This window comes from Rissa tridactyla, chromosome 4 (genome assembly GCF_028500815.1).
Source record: "Rissa tridactyla isolate bRisTri1 chromosome 4, bRisTri1.patW.cur.20221130, whole genome shotgun sequence".
Classification (NCBI taxonomy): domain Eukaryota; kingdom Metazoa; phylum Chordata; class Aves; order Charadriiformes; family Laridae; genus Rissa; species Rissa tridactyla.
In genome coordinates this window covers 71,369,949-71,390,744 of record NC_071469.1, presented here as the reverse complement: position 1 = coordinate 71,390,744, position 20,796 = coordinate 71,369,949, and the positions used below count along the sequence as shown (strand labels likewise).

At 61.3% G+C, this 20,796-nt stretch overlaps 1 protein-coding gene across 2 annotated transcripts; it reads left to right on the top strand.

Annotated features, from left to right (window-relative positions):
* Positions 1 to 607: 607 nt before the first annotated feature.
* On the top strand, positions 608 to 20,475 carry NDRG4 (NDRG family member 4). 2 transcript variants are annotated; one of them, XM_054200902.1, is made up of 17 exons: positions 608 to 669; positions 4,478 to 4,569; positions 5,026 to 5,070; positions 11,728 to 11,833; positions 13,068 to 13,188; positions 13,452 to 13,514; positions 13,718 to 13,778; positions 14,069 to 14,155; positions 14,250 to 14,306; positions 14,668 to 14,771; positions 15,285 to 15,341; positions 15,437 to 15,488; positions 16,220 to 16,267; positions 16,513 to 16,548; positions 16,742 to 16,793; positions 17,354 to 17,392; positions 18,018 to 20,475. In XM_054200902.1, exons 1-17 carry the CDS (start codon positions 633 to 635, stop codon positions 18,170 to 18,172), a joined length of 1,212 nt encoding a protein of 403 aa, XP_054056877.1. In that variant the 5' UTR covers positions 608 to 632; the 3' UTR covers positions 18,173 to 20,475. The 2 variants fall into 2 exon arrangements, with proteins under 2 accessions (XP_054056877.1, XP_054056878.1); XM_054200903.1 differs by lacking the exon at positions 17,354 to 17,392.
* The last annotated feature ends 321 nt before the right edge of the window (positions 20,476 to 20,796 follow it).

Sequence of the window (20,796 nt, the reverse complement as noted above, 5' to 3'; positions counted from 1 at the left end):
GCACCATCCCTGGAGGTGTTTAAAAGACGAGCAGACACAGTGCTTAGAGATATGGTTTAGTGCTGGGTTTTGTCAGAGTTGGGCTGATGGTTGGACTCGATCTGAAAGGTCCCTTCCAACCTTCTGTGATTCTATACGCCTCCTCCATCTCCCATGTAACCCCCCCATCGCTCCATTTCCCCTGTAACCCCCATCGCTCCATCTCCCGTGTAACCCCCCCATCGCTCCATTTCCCCTGTAACCCCCCATCGCCCCATCTCCCGTGTACCTCCCGCCACCGCTCCATCGCCCGCTTCTCACACCCCCCCGCCCCGCTCCTTTCCCGCGTACCCCCCATCACCGCTCCAGCTCACGGTTCATCCCCTCTCTCCCAGCCCCGGCCCGGGCCCGTCGCCCTCCTACCGCCCTCCGCTCCCGGCCCCGTTCCCCGCCCCGTCCCCTCCCCTCCAGCCCCGGCGCGGGGGTGGAACCGGCCCGCGGGGCTCAGCCTCGCCCCTGCGCCGCCCCGAGCGCTTCGCCCTGGCACCAGCAGCAGCCCCGGCTGCGCTCGCCCCCCGCCCGGGCCCCGCCGCCGCCGCCGCCCCCTCCCTCCGCCCCGCCCCGCCCCGCGGCGCCGGGACCCGCCGCCCGGCATGAAGGTGCTCCGGCACAAGATCGAGCTGCTGACAGGTACGGCGGGGCCGGCCGCCCCCGCTGCGGGCGGGCTGGAGGGAGAAGGCTGGGAGGAGCGGGGCGCTGGCGCGGTGGGGTCGTGGGGGGAAAGAGCCACCGGTTCCCGTCTGCGAGATGGAGCTGCCGCCTCCCCCCGCTGCCCCCGCAACCCCCCGCGCCCCCCTTCTACCCCAGGGACGGGCTCTTGGGGGGAGCAGTGGCTTTTTAGGGGACGGGAGGTGATGCCTGGGGAGCTGCAGCGGGGGAAGCCCAGCCTGGTGCTGCTGGTTGAGGGGGGGGGGGGGCGGGGCGGGGGGAAGGGGATGCTGAGCCGGCAGCCTGCTGGTCCACCAAGCCGACAGGTGGGGTGGGGGGGTGGTGATGCTGGAGGATCCCTGCAGTCCCCACTCCTCCACCAACCTCCCCTGGGAGCCTCCGAGCTGCCTGGGTGCCCCGAGGGTGGGACTGGGGCTGGGGAGGGGGTTGCTACTGCGAGACAGGCTGCGCCCCCGCGGAGTCCCCTGTTGCCACCGCCGCACCCCGAGCCCAGGGTGCTCAGCCGCTGCATCGGCACTGGCACTGTCCCCGGTCCCCTCTGGCCTGGTGGGTCTCCCGCTGTGGCCTGCCCACTCCTGCGCTCCCCAGTTGGACCACACCGTTGGGCTGGTTTGTGTGGGCTGCTGGGATGCAGACCTGTGCCCCGCCCCAGGTGGCCAGAGCAAGCCGTGGGTGTTCACCCTGCGCCGGCAGGGTGGGAGGTGGCCCAGGCTGTGTCGCATTGGGGTTTTGCTGCACCCCATCGTGGCTCCTCGGCGGTCCTGCTCAGGGGATGGTGTTGTGGGCATGCTTCCATGTCTCGGACTGGGCTGCAGGTTCCCTTCCTCCCTTTCCCTGCCTTGCTGAAGGCTGCCTTGGCTTCACTGTCTGTCAGGGGGACAGCCCTCTCTCCTCTGGATTTGCCTCCCCAGTCTGTTGCACACTGCTCAGTCAGCCCAGAGAATCCGTGCCGACATCCCCTGGGTGCCACATCTGTGCCAGGGCGGGACACTCAATGGGGAGACTTCCGTAAGGCTGGTGTATCATCCCAGGGACCCCTGCCTTCCGACCAGACACGCCGACCAGTGTTAAACCCTTCCCACAGCCTCGTCATGATGATGATGATCATTATAACAATAATAATATGATTATAACAATAATAATAATAATAATAATGATGAGAATAGTGTATTTCCTTGCCACGAGCTGGTTCTTCTCCCGTAAGCCAACCCTGGGCTGCAGATCCTTGGGGAAGGTAAGCCAACGTGGCTGTTTCTGTCCCTGTCTCTATGTGCAATGCCCTGGCGGGGCAGAGCACTAGTCCCAAATAGAGCACTAATGTCGTGCTGGGGGGTTTGGGACTGGCATGGGGCTCGGGAGGAGGCGTCCCAGCTGTGCCCAGGAAATGGTGGCACTGCACTGGGAAGGCAGAGTGGGAGCAGAGATGGGTGTGCTTGGCGCAGCACCCTGGGGTTGGGCGCTGTTGGGGAGCATTGGAGCCAGCTGCCGGCAAGAGGGCTCGTTGCCAGCCATGTTGCTCTGGCGTGCAATGGGAGCGGAGTTGTTTTAGCTAGGAGACCCGGAACCGTGGCTTCCTCGTCAGCCCTCTGCAGCGATGGTGGCCCAGCTGCACTGGGTGACACTGCCCCGCAGCCCCACCGCTGCGCTGGCAGGAGCAGGGACAAGGGTACCTGTGTGGTGGCATGGGAAGCGGAGCCCCCCTGGGAAGCCAGCAGCGTGGCTGTGATCCTGCTCTCAGGCTGTTGCGCCTGTGGGACTCCCTGACATATCAATCCCTCCTCCGTTCCTGCGCTCAGCACCACTTTTCGGTCCCGCGCTGAGGATGCTGGATGGCACAGGGCTCTGCCACGTCCCTCATGAGCCAGCCAGCAAGGTCACGGGGCCTTTCCTCATTGCTCGGCCACCCTCCCTCCCATATTAGCTGGAGGCTTTAATTAATAAAGGCATTCATCATCGCTAAGTGCTGTTCCCAGCCACCCTGGGGCTGCAGCCACACGGTGGGTTGGCGTGGTCAGCGTGGGACGCTCCTGCTGTCTTCTAGACCCAGCTACCGGTGAGGCTGATTTTCATCCCATTTTTTTAACCCTGGGATCGTGCCCCAGGGGATTGCAGGGTTGTTTGGCTGGTCCAGTGGCTGCGCTGGTGGGCTGCAGGTGGGGGCCGTCCCCTTGCGCAAAGCCATTTCCCCAGCAGCAGCCTGGCCTGGAGCAGCACCACCCCAGATATGTGCCTCTCCGCGGGGCTGTCGGCACCTCTCCCCACTGGGGTTTTGCATGGCCCCTGACCCAATGGGACCTTCTTTGCAGGGGGTGACGTGGAGACCCCTGGCGCTGGGACTCCTGGGAGGCTCAGCAGCGGTGTTTCTCCCTCCAGGCAGCTCTGGTTAGTTGGATGGCTCCCAAGGAGCAAAGCAGAGTGTGGTGTCTGCAGCCGGGTGGCACAGCCTTCTCAGGTTTTGCATGGAAAACCCAGTTGGATGAGCAAAAATGGGCTTTGGAGGGGAGTTCATGACCAGCTCCTGTATTCCTGCTGGTCTTGCAATGCTCGTGGCACTGCTTGGGCTTTCCACATTGCTAGCCTGGGCTGACCCAGGCTTGACGGTGAACAAAGTGTGGAGCAGGCTCGGCAGAGGCTGCAGATGGAGTGGGGTCTGTGTCTGCCATGGCGCTAGCGCGGCCCTGTACTGCAGAGGGTGGGTAGCCGGTGGAGGGGATGTGGGACCGGTGCTGGCCCATTCGGAGCAGCAACTCATCCGAATGCTTGGCCATGGGGAAGGGATGGTAGCAGAGGCTGCAAAGGTAAACCCCTGAGATCTGGATCCTGCCCGAGTGCAGATAATGCCTTTGCACTGGGACCTGCCAGTTACCCACCCACTCTACAAACGGGGGAGCCTGGATTGTCCCCCATGTCCCCATGTCTATCACCTTCTGTGTGCAGCCGGCTGCTGGGGCACTCCTCTCTGCTTTTGAGGCTGGGTTTGTGCCTGGGGATGTTTTTGGAGATGCCGGCATTGAGGGTATGGAGTCCTGGTGCCCTGCTCAGCAGCATCCAGTCTCACTTCTCTGCTGAGTGGCAGCTCCATGGTGAAGTCTGGCCCTGCCAGCTCTGGGGCTGAGCTGCTGGCTGGCCAGCACCTGCTTTGTAGGCAAGGAGAAGAATTTGGGAGTAAAGGCTTCACATTTGGTTTTCTCCCATCATTGCAATACAAACTTCAGACTGTATCTCTGCTCCCCTGCTGCTCAAAGCATCCCTCTGCCTCCCAGCATGGCTGAGAAACATTACCCCTTGTTCTGGCTGTGCAGGGAGATTTCCCTCTGTCGCCTCTGTCTGCAGCCTAAAACTATCCAAAATGTTGGATTTTTCTCTCTCTGACTGATGCTGGAAGCTGGGGTGGAAATTGGCATGTTCTTGCCCTGGGTTGAGTGCTTACAGGGGCAACCAGTGTAGACAGACCAGGTTGGTCTCCCAGTTTGCCTAAGACCATGCCCTGGAGACAAGTCTGGGCCTAACCGGGAGAACTGGACACAGGTGGGAGCTGGGAGCTGAGCTCCTCCAGGCACTGCCTGCCCCGTGCCTGCTTCCACTCCCAGCAGTTCACTGTGGCCCCCGGATAAGCCGAAGCACCAAGTCTCAGTGGTAGATGGGTGGAGTGAAGCTGCTTTGGGTCTTGTCCCCATGGGTATGGAGACCCAGGAGGCTCCAGGGGGCTGAGGCAAAGGCCACCAAGGCAGGTCCCCGCGGGCACTGACGTTTCCCTTGCCCCGGGCAGGGCTGCTGCTGCAGGAGATGACCATGGCGGGGCTGCATGAGCTGCGCTTCACTGAGGAGAAGCCGCTGCTGCGGGGCCAGGACACCGAGCTGGTGAGTCTGGTGACCACGCTGGCTGTGGCTCCTGCACGTGGGGTGCCAGGACGTGGGTGCTTAAGTGGGAGCTTGAGGGAGGGTGCTGGAATTGGGTACACGTGTGTGCACGTGTGTGTTGGTATTCAGTGCGTGTGTGTGTGCAGACATGCTGTATCGCTGCACGTGCATGGGCGAGCGTGGGTTCCGGTTCTGTGTGATGATGTGTGTGTGAAGGTGTTGCACATACGTGCTCATACACACTTGTGTGTGTGTGCGCACGTGCAGGTCTTGCAGATGCGTGTGTGTGTGTGTGCACGTGTGTGGGCATCATGTCCCCCTGTGGCCAGCGCTGCCCTAGGGAGTGGGTGCTTCTGGTGTCCAGGGGCTTCCCGAGTTGGGTGGGAGGAGGGCACTGTGGGAGTGAGGGGCGGTGAGGGGGACATCTCTCTCCCTGATGGCTCCTTCTTACCCCAGGAGAACTCGGATGTCTTCCTCTCCGCTGTGGACACGGACTGGAAGGTAGGAGCAGTCATGGGGGGTGCCCCCGACCCATGGGTCCCGCATAGGACAGCAGCCTGCGGCTGGGGAAGGCTGCGGGGGCGCTGAGCGGACCCAAGGGTGTTGCCGTCCCCCTCTTCCATGGGGTTGCGGTGCCTGGTTGGTGTCTGTGCACGGGGCTGCACATCCATTGCGGTCCCCGGCAGGAGGGGATGGGGGGACGCTGCCAGGCATGCTCGGTGCTGGCTCTTGGATGTGGCTGGCGGGCATTTGGCAACGGGCCGGGGACAAAACCTCTTTAAAACAGGGAATTTCTTCTCAGGAGGGCTGAGCTGCTTTTCCAGCCCCTCTACCATTGCCATGGCAATGGTTTCCCGGGCAATGCCAGCTCCCTGCTTACATAAGGATGTTTGAAAGCCTCTTTCTTTTTGGAGGGCTGGGGCATTGCCCCCCATACCACCCACCTCTCTGGGAGAGCAGGGTCCCTCTGCTTCCCTCCCTACCTCTGTTTTGCCTCCCCACAACGTGGCCTCGGTGCTCTCAGGGGCTCAGCTCATGCCTGGCTCCCATATTGGTCTTCATCGCTTTCACACCTCTGCCCAAGCTCATCCCGCACCAGGCTTGCCCTGCAGAGACCTGGCTACCAGTAGGTGGGAGAGAGGGTAGTGGGGCTGCTGGACCCTCTCCCTAAAGCCTCTTCCCTCCCAGGGGACACGTCCTCAGGGACACCAGTGACTGACTTCAGGTTTTATGTTGCTGCTTTGCCAGTGGCTGAGACTACCAGGAAGGTGGACTTGGCTGGTGCTGGCTGAGCCCTGCCAGGTCCAGCACTGAAGCAGCAGCACCTTCAAGGATAAAATAAATCTGTATTTCATTCATCCTGGGAGAGGGGCAGGGGAGACCAGGTCCCTGTTTTGGCAGACAGAAAGCAGTGCCCAGGCTTGTGGGGCTGGCCCACTCAGTTGCCATCACTTACGTGTGTGGGTGGCAGGTGCAGCTGGGCGGAGGGCAAGGACTTTCGTCAGGATGCTGCGGGGTGGCTGCTGTGGTTCACAGGGTAGGAGATTTCGGGTGGGCCTCTCGGAGGACAAAAAATTATTCCAAAATGGCAGTGGAGGAAAAGAAATGCCACCCTTCCCAGCAGCTCCAGAGCTGGCGGAGATGCTGGGCCCAGGAGCGGCGGGTGTGTGGATCTGGCTGCTCCTTGCTTGGCTTGCTCACGATCCCTGTTGACTGCTGGAGGGGAAACCAAACCTCCTGGTGTCACTGAAGTGAGGGCGAGGAGGGAGAGGGAGGCAAAGAGGGAGAGGGAGGCAGCAGTGCCGGGCTGTCCGGAGCTCCCAGCGGGGCTCTCACTCAGCTCTGCTGGGGCAGGGCTTGGTTGGCATGCAGGGGATGTTACAGAGCAGGACAATTTTTACATACTGATATTTCAGGGACTGGCCTGTGGTGATGCTGAACCGTGTCCCTGGTGGGCACCAGGTAGAGTGCAAATGACACAGCCATGCGCTTGCACACCCTTGGTGCCTAAAATAATGAACCGGGCAAGGACCACGGTGGCTTTTCCCAAGCCAGCCAGGCCCTGCACCCTCTTGTTTCCCTCCAAGAGCTTCAGGACGGGGATGGGATGAACTTCCCAAGCTGTGCTGGGGCAACCCCCTCCTTTCTCCAACCCTGGCACTTCACAGGCTGGTTCCCCACAAAGGCTGGGGTCTGCCTGCCCTTCCTCGGGCAGCTCTTGCCCCATTTTCTTCGCTCACCTCCTTGGGTAATTCAATCCAGCCCCCAGCTTAGCTCTTCACTGTCCCTCTGCTCCTCCCCAGAGCCAGTCCCTGCTCCCTTGCCTGAGATGCTCTGGCCTGGCCAGGGCAGTGCAAGGGACGGGGGTTTCCCACTGCCACCGCCAGCCCAAGTAAAGCCTTTGGGGCTGCTGGCATAAGCCAGGGCGCAGGAGTGCCGGGGGGGGCAGGTGCCTCTGCCTTGGGACCTGGGTACCTTGGCCCTGCTGGAGGTATGGGCCACCTGCTAGTAGCCAATGAGGGGGTAATGCCATTTGATGCCATTCAAGCAGAGTCAGCCTTACTAGCCCTCCCGTCTCCCTGCCGCCCTTTTCCATTCATGCCTTACTTCACCTCGGCTTTTCCACCCCTTCTCCCCTTTATTTTGCTGCCTTGTGTCTTCGCCTGCTCATGCCCCTCTGCATCGTACTTTTTCCCAGAGCCCACATACGCGCTCTTTGGTCCCACAGGTAGCAGGGCTGAAGAAAGCAAAAACGGCACTCAGAGCCGCAAATGGCTTTGTACCCATGTGAGGAACCATCTGGGAGCTGGGCTGCCCCTCATGCCATCCTTCCTTGGCAGAGATGCATCTCTCCAGGCTTGGGGCTGAGCTCCTCGCAGGACAAAGCAGTGCAGAGGAAAGCTTCTTTGGTGGAGGCAAGGTGGATGCTGTTGCACTGCTGATCTGTCTGTCCATCCTTTCTCCCACGTCCAGACCCCCTGGCTGCCCAGCCCTGGCTTGTTTGCAGGACACTGCTTTCAGTGGCTCCACCCCAGCTCTGGGTGATCCTTTGTCAAGGTCAGGGAAAGGGCTCTCCCCAGGAAAAACTGGCTCATCCCTGTTATGAGACATGAGAGACTCTCTAGGAACAAGCCTGCTGGGTGAAGCCGAGGACACAGGGCTTTGCCATGTGGGGAAGCCTGTGCATGTGCTGGCGATGGCAGCCGGACCCCCCTCTGCCCATGGCTGCGGTGCATGCCAGGGCATGGTAGAAGCAAACTGTGGCGAGCTGCCGGGGTGGGAATGATGCAGAGGTGATAGCAGGCTCCAGCTGGCACAGAGCATCCCTGTGCTGTGCGGGGAGGCTGGATCAATCCCTGCTGGAGGCTGCCCTGATTCAGCACTGGCATGTGGCTCTCCGCCCCCTTTGGGCAGGTGCTGGAGGGACCACAGGATTCTTTCTCCATCCATGAATGCCCAGCTTTGTGCTGGAGAGGCTTGGGTGCCAGTTGTGCTGAGCCAGGCAATGGTGCTGGGCTGGGCAGGGGCAGGCAGGGTGCAGGGGGATGGCACCCAGAGCCTGCCAGGGGGGTTTTGGGACAGTCTGTGTGTGTGAGCTGCAGGCGGACAGATTTGTCCTCTTGCGAAGCCTGTTGGAATCAGGTCAGAAACCGGCTGCCTGCGCACACGTGCACAGGGGAATACACATGCGTGTGCGTGTGCACACTGCATGCGTCAGCCCAGGGATGGGATCCAACTCCTCAGCGCTGCTGGGTTGTCTTTCCTCCTGCCCTATTTGCCCGCCACTGGTGACATCCAGGTTGGGGCCAAATCCTGCACATCCCCTGCCTGCAGCAGGCGGGATGACCATGTTAGCGGATAAGGGAATGCAGGTGTCTGAGCAGTGTTCACGCGTGTACAAGTGCCTGCCTCTCCATGCACATGTGCACAAGGTCCTGTGTGTGTGCAGGTCGTTGTGCATCTGTGCGCATGAGTGATGGCCATGGCATACATGCTAAGCACACGGGAGAAGGGTGCAGCAGGTGTGCTCCTTATATGCATGTGACCGTGCCTGTACATGTACAGGAACATGCTCCAATGCAGACACACAAGGCCAGCCCTGTGGTGTGTGCAAGCATTTTGCAAGGTGCATGTGCTTCAGCGTGGGTTGTTGTATTTATTTTTCTGAAGTCGCATGCACAGACATGTGGGGGGACATGGTTTTGCCTGGCCCCTGTGTGTCTGTGCTGGTACGTGTTCCTGTGCATGTATGTGCCTGGTGACGTGCATGTGCAGAGCACGCCTGCTGCATCCTTCTCCTGTGTGTTTAGAGTGCACCCATATCTGTTGGTGGGTGCATGCGTGCTTCCTGGTGTGTGTGTGTTGCTGCAGGGCCTTGGTCTGGGCGGCTGCAGGCTCAAGCGTGATTCTGCATGTTTGCGAGGGGCCGGAGCTGTGTGTGTGTGCATGATGAGTGCAGGTGAGCATTGCCAGGCTCTGCCGTGACGATGCTGTGTGTTTTGCAAGGAGTGCAAGTGCAACCCTGTCCAGCCAGCCCTGACTGTCTTGGTCTGCTGAAAGAGGGAAGATGGAGCAGGTACCACACAGTTCCAGGCATTTTTTCTTCATAAACAAGGGTATTTGGGGCCAATTGGAGCATGAATAATTCCCGCGGCAGCCAATGGCTGAGCGCTGGCTCCATTGCAGCGCTCGCCCGCAATGGAGGCCAAACCTGCCGGGGCTGCGTGTCGCGTCGAGGGGGAAGGGAGAGGGAGGGCTTAGCGCAGGGCTGGGTCTCCGCTATAAATCGAGACGAGGAGCTGAGCCAGTGCAGAGCTCTGCTTCACTGCTGCACTGCTGTGCCCCACGCCGGAATCCTGTGCTTGGCTCACCCTGCCCACTCATCATCGTCCGCCCAGTTCCTCACCATGCCTGAGTGCTGGGATGGGGTAGGTACCACCGTTCCCGTGCTTGCTGCCCTCCCTTCCCAGGGAGTTTTGCTCCAGTACCTCCCCTGCTCACCCAGCCTGGACCTTTGCACCCAGGTGGGCTTGGTGTGGGCCAGGCAGACGTTGGTGTGGGGGGGATCTGCTTCTGGGGAGCCCTTTCTTCTCCCAGCCCCACTGCTGCATCCCCGACCTGCTGCAGGTTTTGGGGACGCATTGTCCTTGAGCATGTCCTCCCTGAGCCCGGTGGAGATGCTGCGCTGAGGCTGAGTGAGCACAGCTGCAGCGGCTGGGACTGACTGCTAATGGGGATGGGGGGGAAGGGGGACACGCTGCCCCTTCCTCACTCCCAGAGCTGCAGAGGGAGAGGGTCTCTTGCCATTTTGAAGCAATCCCTCGGATGCTTTCCAGCCTCTGGGGTGGTGGCAACACCCGATGGCAACAGGCTGGTGTGGAGGGGGGGGTAAGTGAGGTGGGAGCACTGCAGAGGTGAGCGGGTAACCTGGGCAGGGCTGGGCTCTCTCAGGCACCTATGGGTGCTGCGCCCCTGTGCCCATCCTCAGTGGGGCTGTTGGTTGTTGGTGCCCCTCCTCCTCACTGCCTGCATCCCCTGCATCCCTGGCTTCTCCCCTCCAGCCAGCATCCCTGCAGCAAAGGGCAGAGTTGTGGTACCCAGTGATGCTGCAGAGGCTGCACCACGAGCAGGGATGTCCCTGGCTTGCAGGGGTGGGGGTGGGTAGCAGTGCTGGGGAAGGAGCCGCCACCCCGGGCTTGTGATTTTGGGGTGGAATTGCAGGCTGAGCTGTCGGGGCTGTGATGGGGATGGTGGGCATGGGGACAGCAAGGAGGCAGCCCTGTGCCCAGGATCATACCACACGGATGGCTCCTGCTCTGTGACCTTGGGCCAGGCCCTCCCCCTGCCTCAGGTTCCCCACCCCTTGTTGCAGGGCAATGTCCCTGCTCATCGCCTGCTGCGGGGAGTGGAGGGACAGCTGTGGATGAGGGCTGGGGCTAGGATGCCCTTGAGGAGCTGAGCGTTGTCTCCACAGAGCCCTTGAGCTGCTCTCGGGCACTGCATCCCCCCAGGGATGGTGGATTTCGGTTAGGGGAGGCACTTCACTGAGGAGACCCTGTCCTCAGGCAGTCCCTCCCATCTGAGGCCCATATGTCCTTCAGAGTCCTTGGTGGTGTGTAACCCATGGGAGCATCCATGTACCCGCTCCCCTCCCGTCAACCCATCCACGGGGCTGCCAGTACCTGCAGCAAGGACCGCGCCAGTTGGGCACCCTGCCAGCATCCCCTGCCCAGCCCTGCTTGGCGTGCGATACTCCTGCACGCGCCAGATCCCACCTTTGAGGTTACTGCCAGAGGGCTGGCTGGCTGGCAGGCGTGGGCACCTGGAGGGGACCCCTGGTCGCTTGTCCCCACGCAATGCCTTGGCCAGCACCTGGGCTTGCAGCCTCAGTTTCCCTTGCTGGCTGGGGACGATGGCTGTGAAGGCAAGGCTGGAGCCCTCCCAGCCAGGGAAACTGAGGCACGGGGCAGTCCTGGTCTCTGTATGGGGGCACAGCCATTTCAGACCAAGGGATTTTAAATTTATTTCAGCTGTCATTTTGGAATGAGGTTGCAGCATTTCCTGATGTGGTGTCTGGGGTCAGACCTCCGCCTGTTTGTCTCAGGCACAGTGAATCCAGGCCAGCTGGGCCTTGCTGTGATCCCCCCACCCTGTTGTCAAAGCTCCCTCAGTCTCAGGCCCTTGAAGATTTCCTGTCCCATCCTGTGGTCCACCTGTCCCATCCCACAATCCTTCTGTCCCAAGCCTTCTTGGATCATCCCACCCCATCCCATCCCATTCCAAACTTCTATCCCTTGATCCCATTCTGTGATTCCATCCCATGATACACCTGTCCAATCCTAAATCCTGTTATCCTATTCCAAGTCCTCCCTTCCCTTCCCTTCCCTTCCCTTCCCTTCCCTTCCCTTCCCTTCCCTTCCCTTCCCTTCCCTTCCGGTGTTGGTGAAGGCTGGGGGCATTTGTATGTGATTTGTCCTGCCTTCTGCCATGGCCAAGATGCCCAGAGCTGGTGGTTTTCCCAGGATGGCTGCTCTTCTCTCCCTTGTGCTCCCATGGGACCCAGCTGCCCAGGGAAGCAGCAGTGAGGGGTGGGATGGCGGGGCAGGAGACAATGTCTTGGGGCACGCAGGCGTCACCCCATATCTCCTCTTCCCCCAGGAACATGACATTGAGACCCCCTACGGGCTGCTGCACGTGGTCATCCGGGGCTCGCCCAAGGGGAATCGCCCGGCCATCCTGACGTACCACGATGTGGGCCTCAACCGTGAGTGCTGGTCCCTGGGCCCTGGGGCAGAGGAGCAGGGAGGAGTGAGCTGGGAGTGCATGGGGTGCCAGGATGTTGGCCAAAGCCACTGGCTCAGCTCCTTTGCCTCCTCCCATGGAAGGTCCCCAGGCTGCGTTGTGTCTCCCCAGGCATCTGAAAGCACCAGGAGGGTTTGGATGCTCAGTCAAACCTAAAGCCTGGGCCAGGCAGAGCAAGGAGTTCTTGGCTATGATGACAGCTGATGGCTGTCTGCCTGCCTGTGACAGGCAGGGACAAGACGCCGGGGGTGCTGGGTCAGACCCCACTGCCGCCACTGGCCCATTGGTATTCAGAGCACAGACCTGACTGGTGGCAGGGCCTAGTGGGGGCTGGAAGAGTCAGGAAATAGCAGGGAAGGAGCGACCCCGAGCTGGGGGTCTGGATGTGGGGATGGCTATGCTTTCTGTTAGCCTGCAGCCTTGCACCCACACCCCAAACCCCTGTCCTGCTCTGTGCCCCGTGGCTGAGCCAGTATGCCTGGTGCCTTGTGAGCAGGGAGAAGCGTCTCCCCCTCCACTGGCAGCTGAGCCTGAGTCACCGGCGTGCTACATGAGCTGCCTCACCATCACAGCAGCGCTCTTGTGCCCAGGGATGCATCCTGTTGGTTGCAATGGACCTTACAACCTGCCTCGCCCCCACGTTTTTTGGGAGGGATGTCCCGGCAATGGTGCCATGGGGCAGAAGCTGTCCAAGCCCTGGCAAGAGCTGTATCCCACTACAACAGTGGTGGCTTGTCCACAGCAGAGCTGGGGCAGTTTCTTTGACTGTTTCCAAGCAGGGAGATTTGCAGCTGTTTCTCAAATCCCATGTTGGCTTGCGCCCTTTCTGGGGATCTTGGATAGGGCCAATAATACCCCGGGCTGCTAATCCCGCTGCCTACCAGGTGGTCCTACAGCTCCAGGCTTTGCATCCCCCAGTCCCATCCCTCCAAGCAGGCAAGGCTTATCCCAAACTCCTCATCCTCCTGACTGTGTCCATCCGTCCCCTTGCCTCCCAAACACCTTGCTAACAGTGGCTGTGGTCTCTACTGTGGGGACGAGGAGCCTGGAGGGAAGGGGTGGGAGGGCTTTGGTGGCATGTCACCTCCCAGTTGAAGGGCAGTGGGAGGGCAGGTGATCCCTCTCCTTGCTCCCCTGGCCCACCAGGCCCCCGTGCTGGGGCATTTGGTCTCTGATCCCTGCCTGCCCCTTGACAGACAAGCTTTGCTTCAACACCTTCTTCAACTATGAGGACATGCAGGAGATCACGAAGCACTTTGTGGTGTGCCACGTGGACGCGCCGGGCCAGCAGGCAGGAGCCTCGCAGTTCCCTCAGGGGTAGGTGCCAGCTTTGGGGACTCGCTATGCCCGTCGGGATGTCACCTCCCTGCCTGCTGGGTTGTCACTGCCTGGGCAGTTATGCCCTGCTGGTGGGTCTCCCGGAACGGTGTCAAAGCCCATGGCAGCCCAGGGTGGGCAATGGGGTGGTTTGCAGGTGGGTGGCATTTCCCTGCCTGCTTCAGGCAGCGCAGCTGCCCTGTCCCAGCCTTGTGCTCTGTGTGGGCCCCATAACCACTGTCCCGGGCCTCCCTGTGCCACAGGTACCAGTACCCGTCCATGGACCAGCTGGCTGCCATGTTACCCAGTGTGGTGCAGCATTTCGGGTGAGTCATCGTCTCCTCCACGGCTGCCAGCTGAGGGTGCTGGGCAGGGAGATGGGCAGGAGGCAAGGGTGTGGGTCTGGGGGAGTTGTCCCTGTTAAGCTGGCATCCCGCATGTCTCCTTGTGCCCCGTGCTGCGGGTGGAGGGGGGGCGCCAGGGAACCCATGCTGGAGCCCGCTACCCCCCTGTACTTTCTGCTTTCCAGGTTCAAATATGTGATCGGGATCGGTGTTGGGGCAGGAGCCTATGTGCTGGCCAAGTTTGCGGTGAGCCTGGGGCTGGGATGGGCTGGCCCTGAGTTGCTATCAGCCCAGGGCAAGGGGAAGAGCAGGAGCTGACACCCCTGGGCACGCTCCTGGAGGGACGGGGGGGGCGGGCGCAGGACAGCAGTGCCTTGGCCGTGGTGGCTGGGCAGTCTTGCCACAGGTCTCCCATCACTCCCAGGACGGGGCCATGTCAGACCTGTGCAATGCCTGTGCAGTGGGCAGCAGTGCTGGTGGGGGGCTGCCCTGGGGACATCTCCCCTCCCTGCTGAACATCACCCCTCTTGCTGCAGCTCATCTTCCCCGACCTGGTTGAAGGACTGGTCCTCATGAACATCGACCCCAATGGCAAAGGCTGGATTGACTGGGCAGCTGCCAAGGTGGGCAGGGCCCTGACCCGCTCCTGGCGTTGGCGGCTCCCTGGGGCAGGAGCCAGCCATGGTGGTGCCGTAACTCCCTGTGCTCCCTCCACAGCTCTCTGGCCTCACCAGCACGCTGCCAGACACTGTCCTGTCCCACCTGTTCAGCCAGGTAAGGACTGCGCATCCTGCCGGCCCCTGCCACTGGCCCCCTGCCCAGCATGCTAGCCAGGTCAGCTGGCCTGTGCCCTGCACTGCCTGCCAGGTGCCACAGTGCCACGGGGCCTGCCCCATGCCCAGGGATGGGGTTAGTCAAGCCCTGTCTGTATCCCTCCTGCTTTGACGGGTGTGCCACTCACGCCTGCGTCCTGCCTGCTTGTGCTGCCTGCAGCACCGCCGTGCCCAGCCACATTGCCCAGCATCTTCCCTGTCTGCCCCGCTGGCCGGCGCAGCATGGGGCAAGCCTAGGGGAGTGGGGGGCTTGAGCGGAACCCAGCAGTGCCTGCTGTAATCTCCGTCCCCTGCTGGCACAGGAAGAGCTGGTGAACAACACAGAGCTGGTGCAGAGTTATCGTCAGCAGATCGGCAGCGTGGTGAACCAGTTCAACCTCCAGCTCTTCCTCAACATGTACAACAGGTGAGCACCTTGGGTGTCCCTGTCTGCACCAGGGCAAAGGGTTGCAGTGCTGGTGGGTGGCCCTGAGGACACCATGGGAACCCTGACCTCTATAGGGTGCTGCCATCACCCGCCGGCACAGGCAGGCAGCCATGCAAAGCTGGCCACCGGTGCTGGCTGGGGATGCAGGAGTGGTGGCACCTGTGCCAGAGCCTTGCCACATCCTAGAGCCCATGGCCATGGGTGCACGTCCCCTGGTCTCCTGCACTGGTTGCTGGCACAGGTCTGTGGAAGGGGGCAGAAATCTGTCCCATGCACATAGCAGGTTGGGAGCCTTGCCACTCCGACGGGTGCTGCACCCCACAGTGCAGGCTCTGCTCGGTTTATGGCAGAGATGGCCGTGGGGTCCTCCATCCACGGGGTGCCAGGACAGCGGCGCTGTGTGCCGCTTCCCAGAGCCCTTGCTCTTGTGCTATGGTGTTAGTGGCAGCACCTGCCCACGGGTTCACACTGCCCCTCTTTCTCCTCTATCAGCCGCAGGGACCTGGACATCAACCGTCCCGGGACTGTGCCCAACGCCAAGACGCTGCGGTAAGAGTCATGCCAGCACGGCATGGGAGGACCCAGGGCAGTGGAGTCCACCCAGGCCAAGCCCTGACTGTGCCCCTTCCTCCTCTCACTTCCAGCTGCCCCGTGATGCTGGTGGTTGGAGACAACGCGCCTGCTGAAGAGGGGGTGGTGAGCAATGGGGTAGTGCCTGTGGGGAAGCACGCAGGCGGTGCCCATGCATGGACACGCTCATGTTCGCTGCCTGCTCAGACATGTGTGAGCTTCCATCTGCAGGAGTGTGCTCATGTGCAAACCGACCTGCTCATGTGTGTGGGTGCATCTGTGCATGGTTGCCACACCTGGAAAACCTCCCCTTCCTCATACGTCCAGGTGTGCTCACAACATGCACACTTGGGTGTGTCGGCACACAGGCACACTCCCTGCTTGGCCACCTGGACCCAAACAGCTACTAGCACATGCATGTGCTTGCACATATCCACGTAGTTGTCCACACTTGCACAATCAGCCACAGATACTGCGCAGGGGCCCATGTTCGTACGTGATGTCTAACTGCACGCACACACCTCCTCCACCCGTGTGCTTGTACACACATGTGTGATACACAGGATGCCTCACCAGCCCCCTCTTTCCCTCCCTTTCCAGCCCCCACCCTTGCCCAGCCACTGCCTGGCAGGAGGAAGGTTCCCCCCAAGGGGGATGGTGGTTCTGCACCACCAACAGGATGGTGGTTCTGCAGGCTCAGGGCTGGCCTAGAACCCTGTCTCCACCTGGCTGGGTGGAATGTGCCAGCTGGGGGCCAGTGATGGTGCCCGTGGGCAACTTCTGCCAGCCTCAGGGCACCCCAGGGGGCTAATATCTTTCTTCTCACTTTCTTCTCATATCGTTCTTCTCACCCGCAGGTGGAGTGTAACTCCAAGCTGGATCCCACCAACACCACCTTCCTGAAGGTAGGCGGGTGGTTGGGGGCAAGCACGCAGTGCCTGCTGCCCCTGAAGTGCTCCATTGCCCTCTGCCCCAGGGTTGCAGGATGTCCTCATCTCCCCATTCCTGGTCCGTCTTGGGCGTGGGGCTGGGGGGGGGCAGGCAGGGAGAGCCGGGTGGCCCCAGCAGTGGCATCCTGCCAGTGGGTACCAGGGGACAGGGTGGACAGCAAAAGCACCCTTCCAGACTAAGCAGGACCTTCTCTCTGTAGATGGCTGACTCCGGTGGACTGCCCCAGGTCACGCAGGTGAGCCCCTGCAATTTCTGCAGTCAACTGGGTATACTGGGCCCTGAGACATGCACTGGTGCTGTTGCTGGCTAGCAGGGGATGGACTGAGGTGGGCATAGGGGTCTTGCACAGGGGTGCCAGAAGCAGCTTGGAGCTAAGCCAGGGTCTTGGCCCCAGTGCTGCCTCAACTCATCCTGCTCTCTCCCCGCAGCCCGGCAAGCTGACCGAAGCCTTCAAGTACTTCCTGCAAGGCATGGGCTACAGTGAGTGCCAGGGCTGGGCGCGGGGCTGGTGCGTGGCTGCGTGTGCACATTGTGTGTGCGTGCCTGCGTGCGCGTGTGCTGATCCTGCTGCAGGAGAGGAGCCTGGCACCCCTGCATGCTCGTCCTGGTGGCGAGCTGTGCCTGCGACTGTGGTGGTGTATGGGCAGGTGCACACGATCCCTATACCCGCATTCGTAGGGGCGTGGGGCGTACAGGCTCCACGTGAACACAGAGGTGTTTACAAGGCCTCTGTGTGTGTGCGGACAGGGTCTCTGTGCACAAGCCTGTGGGGGCGTGTGTGTGCGTATAGGCCCATGAGCACATGTTGGGGGGCTGTGTGTGTGTGCACCTGTGTGTGCACGCGTGTGAAGGTCCGTGTGCGCATGTGTGTGTGTTTGAACGTCCATGCGCGCAGGCACATGTGTCTGTGTGTGTGTGTGCAGGTCTGTGTGCACGAACACGTCGGGGCTGGGCAAGGGCTCCTGGCCCTGCGGAGCGGCCAGAATGGCTGACGCTCTTTCTCTGCCCTCCCTGCCCTTCTCCCGCTCCACCCCTGCCAGTCACCCACCTGAAGGATCGGAGGCTGAGTGGAGGCACAGGTACCGCTCAGTGCTGCTCAGCCCATGCCCACTGCTGCATGGTGCCCGCCTGGCCTGTGCCCTCGAGCTGCCTGGGCACCTTTGGGAGTCGCTTCCCAGCGACGTGCCCTCTGCCTTGCTCTGCTTTGCCTGAGATGGCACCCTGAGCCGGGGCCCGGGGCTGAGAAATGGCATGGGGAGAAGTCTGCCCCCATGCAGGCACAGTCTCAGCAGTGTGCCCGCTGTGCCCTCCTCCAGGCCAGCCAGGAGATGTGCACACTGGGCACCCTGGCTGGAGGAAGGTCTCACCTTCCCTGTGCACCCTGGGGAGACGGGAGAGCTCCCATCCCTGCTTACTCCTTCCCCAGAGTGTGGTGGCCAGAGGTCCCCACTGCCTCATCGCATCCCTGGGAGATGTGCCTGGCGTGCAGCCTGCCCCAGGGAGCCCCGTCCCTGTCCTGCTGTCCCCTGCCAGCCTGGAACTGCTCATGTTGTCACAGCACTGCATGCTGCAAGCTTGTGCCCAGGGTCATTCGCATCGGGGAGCAGGACTGGTGGTTTTGCTTGCGTGAGGCAATGTCAGCCCAGGTCCTGCTGGCTTTCGGAGGGAGCTGAGCACTCTAGCCATCTCTCTCTGCCCATGCAGTGCCATCTGCCAGCATGACCCGCCTGGCACGCTCCCGCACGGCCTCCCTCACCAGCGCCAGCTCAGTGGATGGCACCCGCCCACGTGCCTGCACCCACTCGGAGAGCACTGAGGCCATGGGGCAGATCAACCACACCATGGAGGTATCGTGCTGAGGTCCACGCCCACCGCCGACGTCTCCTCCAGAGCCATCTCCCATCTGTCAGCAACCCGCCAGCACCCACCCACCTCGTGGACATCCTCCACCAGGGCCCTTGCTCCTTCGGGGTTGACTTGTCTTCTTTGCTGTTGGCCTCATCCCTTTGTCTGGTACCGGAGAGGGAGAGGGGCTTTGCTTCTCTGCCTCCCAGCTCCGGCTCCTGGCTTTGCCCAGCAGTCACACATGGTTCTGCATCGGTCCTCTCCCTCCCTAGCATCGGCTTGGCCCTGGCTTCGGAGGGTGGGTGGCAGGGGGACAGGGCGAGGATGGGGGAGCAGGGGCAGAATGGTGAGATAGGGACAGGATGGTGGGATGGGTCCGTACAGCAGGCTGTGGACAGGATGGCAGGACGTGAAGAGGACGCAGGAGGTAGGTTGGTCCCCCAAGGTCAACCAATGGCTGGCCAAGCCAGACAGGAGACAGGGATGGGGAGCGGTGCTCACTGGGAGGTCACTGGGTCCTTCCTGGGGATGCAGCTCCCGTTTCTCCCAGCCAGCCCTCCCTAGGGAGAGCTAGCATGGGATCCTCCAGCACACCCAGGACCTGCTGCCCTGTAGCTGGATGAGCATTGTGAGAAATCACACCCCAAACTGTCCCCTCGCCCCGGTCATGTAACCCTGAGGGCTGCCCTGGGGCAGGGGGAGAGGGCTCAGGCCTGCTCCAGGAGCCATCAGGGCAGTAGGGTGGCATGGGGGTGCCACTGCCTCTGGCCATGCCCTTGCCCGTGGTGGCACTTCCTTGGTCCCTTGTTGCAGAAGGACAATCACCACCTGTCACCAAAAATGTGCTGGGGGCGAAGGGGGCGGTGTGCCCTGGCTTGCTTGGTCCCTGCTGCACTGGCAGTTCCATTCCCAGCTCTTGGGCTGAGGCCACCAGGGCTCAGAGGCCACTGGGTTTGGGGATGTCGCATGGCAAATCCCCCCCTGCCCCCCGCCATTTTTGCCACAGCCTGTGGGTGTCGCCACAGCCTGTGGGTGTCACCACAGTGGAGCTGTTAGCAATAAGATGAGACACGCCCCCCCCCTCCCCTGCCACAATCCTGAGGAGCCCTCAGCACCCTCTGCCCCACAGGGTGCTGGCAGTGTGGGGTGACCCATGGGACATGGGGAGCACCTCAGTGTCTGGCTTTGACCTCATGCTGGCTTTGCCCACAGAGCTGGCCAGACTCAACATGCCGCCCCCACCAAATCTACACCTCCACCCCCAGCTTCTTGCCTGCGCACCGAGCGGGGTGTCTCTCAAGGGCTTGGCTCCCCCCGAGCCACGGGGCCCCATCCAGCCACTGGCTCTGGCTGGATCTAGCCTCTTGCACTCGGCATGGAGAGCTGCATCACCATGTAACCCCACCGTCAGCCACCCAGCCTCTGCTGCCATCCCTGGCCCACCCCACAGGCAGCAGAGCCCAGCTCCTCCTGCACCCAGGGTAAGGGAGCCCCTGGCCCTGGCAATGGGTGCTCGCGTCTTTGCGGGTGGTCCGTGGGGGACCTGAGCAGGGATCTGTAGGGGACCCACCAGGTGCCACCATCCGGGTGAGGAGAACCAGCCCAGTGGAGGCATGTCCCACCAGCCCCCCAAAAGCACTTGCCCCCCAGACCTTGTCCCTGCTCCCTGGCAAGGGTCGCAGGGGTCCCAGGGCTCCTAGCGGGTATATGAGGGTTTGTGGCCCTGAGACCTGTGCCCTGCCCAGCCCCTCCCATGTTGAATGGCCACCCTGAAACAGCAGTATCCACGTTTGTCCCCCTCTTTGTTTTGCCATGTGCTTCCTTCTGGGTGTGACTCTGAAAGCTACGTAGCTCCTTTTTACTGTAGATACCGCTGTGATCTCTCGTTTTCTCAGCGTGTCCTTCCAGATGATATATATATAAATACCTATACATAGTATATATAAGGGTTTGTCCGGTCCCTGACCTTTTTGGGGTTCATTTCCCCTTGCATTCTCATCCACACGGTGCCGTGTGGTTCCCCTGGAGGTGGTCTGGCCTGCTCGCCTTCAATCCCACACTTTGGTTTTGTTGGTTGGTTTGGTTTTCCCTGGTGGTTTGTTCTTTTGATTTGTGTTGGTTTTCCTTTTTTCTCAGTCGCAGCAGAATTTAACGCATTTTCCTGTCTGAGCGCAACCTGGTTTTGTCATGGCGGCTTCAAGGCCGCAGCACTCACGAGACGGCAATATGTAAACCGGATTTAACTAACCTGTTGTTGTAGAGAGGATTTACTGTGTTGGAAAAAAAAAACAAACAACAAACTAATAAAGCATTAAGAACCTGCTGTGCTCTTTTCAACATGCTGCAGGGAAATGGGTCCGAGCCCATCCTGGGCCTGCCTGCAGCAATCTGGCGGGCAGGGAGGATAGGGGGGACTCCTTGGCCACCAACGCCATCAGGTGCTGTGCTGCTGGGGGAGGCAGACCAGGGCGCCCATGGAGGAGAGCCCACGACCCCAGGGGACATGTGGAGGGGAGCCCTGGGGTGCTTTGGCTTCAGGGCAGCCTTAGGCAGAGTGCCCCATATGGTGGGAGTGGATGGAGACTGGAAAGCTGCCGGTTATGGCCCAACGAGGTTGTATCCAAGGGGTGCCCACTGG

Coding starts and splice junctions, on each gene's coding strand:
- NDRG4 (XM_054200902.1), top strand. CDS start 633: ATGAAGGTGCTCCGGCACAAGATCGAGCTGCTGACAG. Junction 15,489..16,219: donor CGCCTGCTGAAGAGGGGGTG/GTGAGCAATGGG, acceptor TCTCACCCGCAG/GTGGAGTGTAACTCCAAGCT. Junction 16,268..16,512: donor CCAACACCACCTTCCTGAAG/GTAGGCGGGTGG, acceptor TTCTCTCTGTAG/ATGGCTGACTCCGGTGGACT.